At 42.4% G+C, this 2,644-nt stretch overlaps 1 protein-coding gene across 1 annotated transcript; it reads right to left on the bottom strand.

Moving 5' to 3' along the window:
• Positions 1-645: 645 nt before the first annotated feature.
• On the bottom strand, positions 646-2,233 carry EAH_00061890 (hypothetical protein, conserved; the record flags this gene model as incomplete). Its single annotated transcript, XM_013393288.1, has 3 exons — positions 646-1,122; positions 1,472-1,638; positions 2,144-2,233. Coding segments are annotated over 3 exons (734 nt in total), but the record flags the coding sequence as incomplete, so codon positions are not given.
• Between the last annotated feature and the right edge of the window lie 411 nt (positions 2,234-2,644).

Genomic DNA, 2,644 nt, shown 5'->3' with positions numbered 1-2,644 from the left:
AGACAGAGATAGACGAAGGAGGGAGAGATAGAGAAAGGAGAGAGAGATAGACAAAGGAGACAGAGATAGAGAAAGGAGACAGAGACAGACAAAGGAGACAGAGATAGAGAAAGGAGTCAGATATAGACAAAAGAGACAGTGCCTGTTCTGTTTGTCTTTTTTTTTATTTTGTGTCTCTGTCTCTGTCGTATATTAACAAGACACTTAAAATGATGCGTTGTATAATATTTCTCCTCAAGAAAACTGTCTCCTCTAGAGACAAGGAAATACTTGCAGCAGCAGCAGCAGCAGCAGCAACAGCAACAGAACATCAACAGAGACAACTGCGCTGTATGTACACCGCATGCCAAGCCCTGCCTGCCTCTTATTACTCCACGATACTCGCAGCTGCAGCAGCACTGGCAGCAGGAGCTGCAGCAACTGCTGCTGCAGCCGCAGCTGCAGCTGCTGCAGCAGCAACGGCAGCAGCACAAGCGGCAGCAGCACCGTTAGCTGCTGCCTCCAAATCTATTTTGTGCATTGTTTGTACGAATGAGGTATAGTATAACATTTTCGCTTCTCCTTTAATATACATTCACTGTCTGCTGCACTTGCTGCTGCTCCAGCTGCAGCTTGCCGACATTTTTCTGTCTTTTCTTCGTTCCTTCACTTGGAGACAGCTGGGGTGTCTGTACGTTCTTCTCTTTCTTGCTCTGCTGCTGTCTCCTTGTCTTTTTCCTTTTCTTCTTCATTTTCTGCTGTCTCCTCTCCTTGCCCATCCTTCCTTTCGCTCGATGCCTCTGTTGCAGCAGCTGTTGCTGCACGACCTGCAGCACCACTTTCTGTTGCTGCAGCAGCAGCAGCAACAGGGGAGTGCTGGGGATGCTGCATCTCAGGGCCTAAGAGGCCTCTCAAACCCGGTAGGGGCCTTCGTTCATGGTCTGGCTCTAGTGCAGCAAGTCGTGCTGCTTCTGTTTCTGCTGCTGCTTCCAGCTGCTGCGGACGCAGCATCTGCTGCTGTTGCGGCTGCTGTTGCAGCAGCTGCTGCTTCAAGGCTGCAACACGACGAGCTGCATGCTGCTGCACCAACTGCTGCATCTCCTCTACTCCACTTATATACGTCACCGGACCCCGAGGCGGTGGCTGCAGACAGCAGCAGCAAAAGCAGCAGCAGTAAATGCAGCAGCAGCAGTAAATGCAGCAGCAGCAGTAAATGCAACAGCAGCAGCAAATGCAAACGTTTGAACAAAAGCAGCAGCAGAAGCAAACACAGCACCAGCAAAAACTACAACAGCAAATAAATAAACAAAAAGGCAAAATTAAAAAAACAAAGAAACCCAACATATAGTGAACAAATCATAACACTTGAACAAGCACAAAAAACAACACAACAAGCTGCTCCTGCTGCTGCTGCAGCTGTTGCTGCTACAGCAGCAGCAACAGCACTCGCAGCAGGTGCTGCTGCTGGAGCTGCTTGTGTTTGATGCCTCACTGGCATTCCTTTTTCAATAGCCTCCGTGTGTCCCTTTAAAGTGTCTCTGAATTCTGTTTCTTCTAAATGCAAAGCCAACTGCAGCGGCTGCTGCGCAAACTGTCTGAAGACGGGGAGTAGCTCAACGCAGTTACTAAAGAGAGGCCAACAGCCAAATACATATAAACCTAAGACAAACAAAGACAGAAAAATACATAAATAATAAATAAATAAAGAGACAGACAAATTGAGAGACAGACAATAAATAAAGAGACAAACGAATGGAGAGACAAACAAAGAGACAAACACAGAGACAAACATATATCAAGAGAAAGGAGCATAAAAACAAATGAATTAAACAAATACAGCAGCAAACAAACAGAAGGACAAACAAATGCGGAGACAGAACAAAAGTAGAGACACTTGAGACGGAAGCGAAGTAAGAGACAGAAAAATAAACAAAAAAACACAAAAAAGTAAAGTAGTAATAGAAAGAGACAGAAATAAACAAAACATGAAGCAAACAAAAGGAAAGAAGAAGAAAGAGACAAAGAAGAGACATAAGAAAGAGACAAAGAAGAAACACGAGAAAGAGACAAAGAAGAGACATGAGAAGAGACAGCAGCAGACAGTGAAGAACATGAAAAAGAAAGAAGAGACAGCAAAAGAAATCAAATTAAAATAAAGACAAACCCAGCCTCGCTCTGCTAACAGCGACAATCAGACGGCGAACATCTCGCAAATGCCCAACGCGGTTTGTGCGTACAAGAGACAGCAGAACATCTGCAGATAAACCAAAACGAAAATCTTTCTTTTAAATCAATTAATTAATTATAATTAATTGATGCGTTTAAATATAACTAAAAGCAATTAAATACAAAAACAGAAAATCTCCCTTTCAAAACAATTAATTAATGCGTTTAAATATATTTAATTAGAAGCAATTAAATAGGATGAAAAAGAAAATGTTTCTTTTAAATAAATTAATACATTTAAATATATTAAACACATTTAAACAAAAAATGAAGCGCGCCAAACAGAAGAACAAAGAAAAAGCAACAAAGAAAGAGACAATGAAGGAGACAAACAAAGAAAGAGACAAAGAAAAAAGAGAAACAAAGAGACAAACAAAGAGACAAAGAGAGAAAATAAAGGAAGAAATGAAAGAAGTGCGGCTGCGTACAGTCTCCCTGT

The sequence above is a fragment of the Eimeria acervulina genome, genomic scaffold, assembly GCF_000499425.1.
Source record: "Eimeria acervulina Houghton genomic scaffold, Eah_scaff1651, whole genome shotgun sequence".
NCBI lineage: Eukaryota > Apicomplexa > Conoidasida > Eucoccidiorida > Eimeriidae > Eimeria > Eimeria acervulina.
Note: the sequence above shows the minus strand (reverse complement) of the source record. Positions and strands in the feature narration are given on the sequence as shown.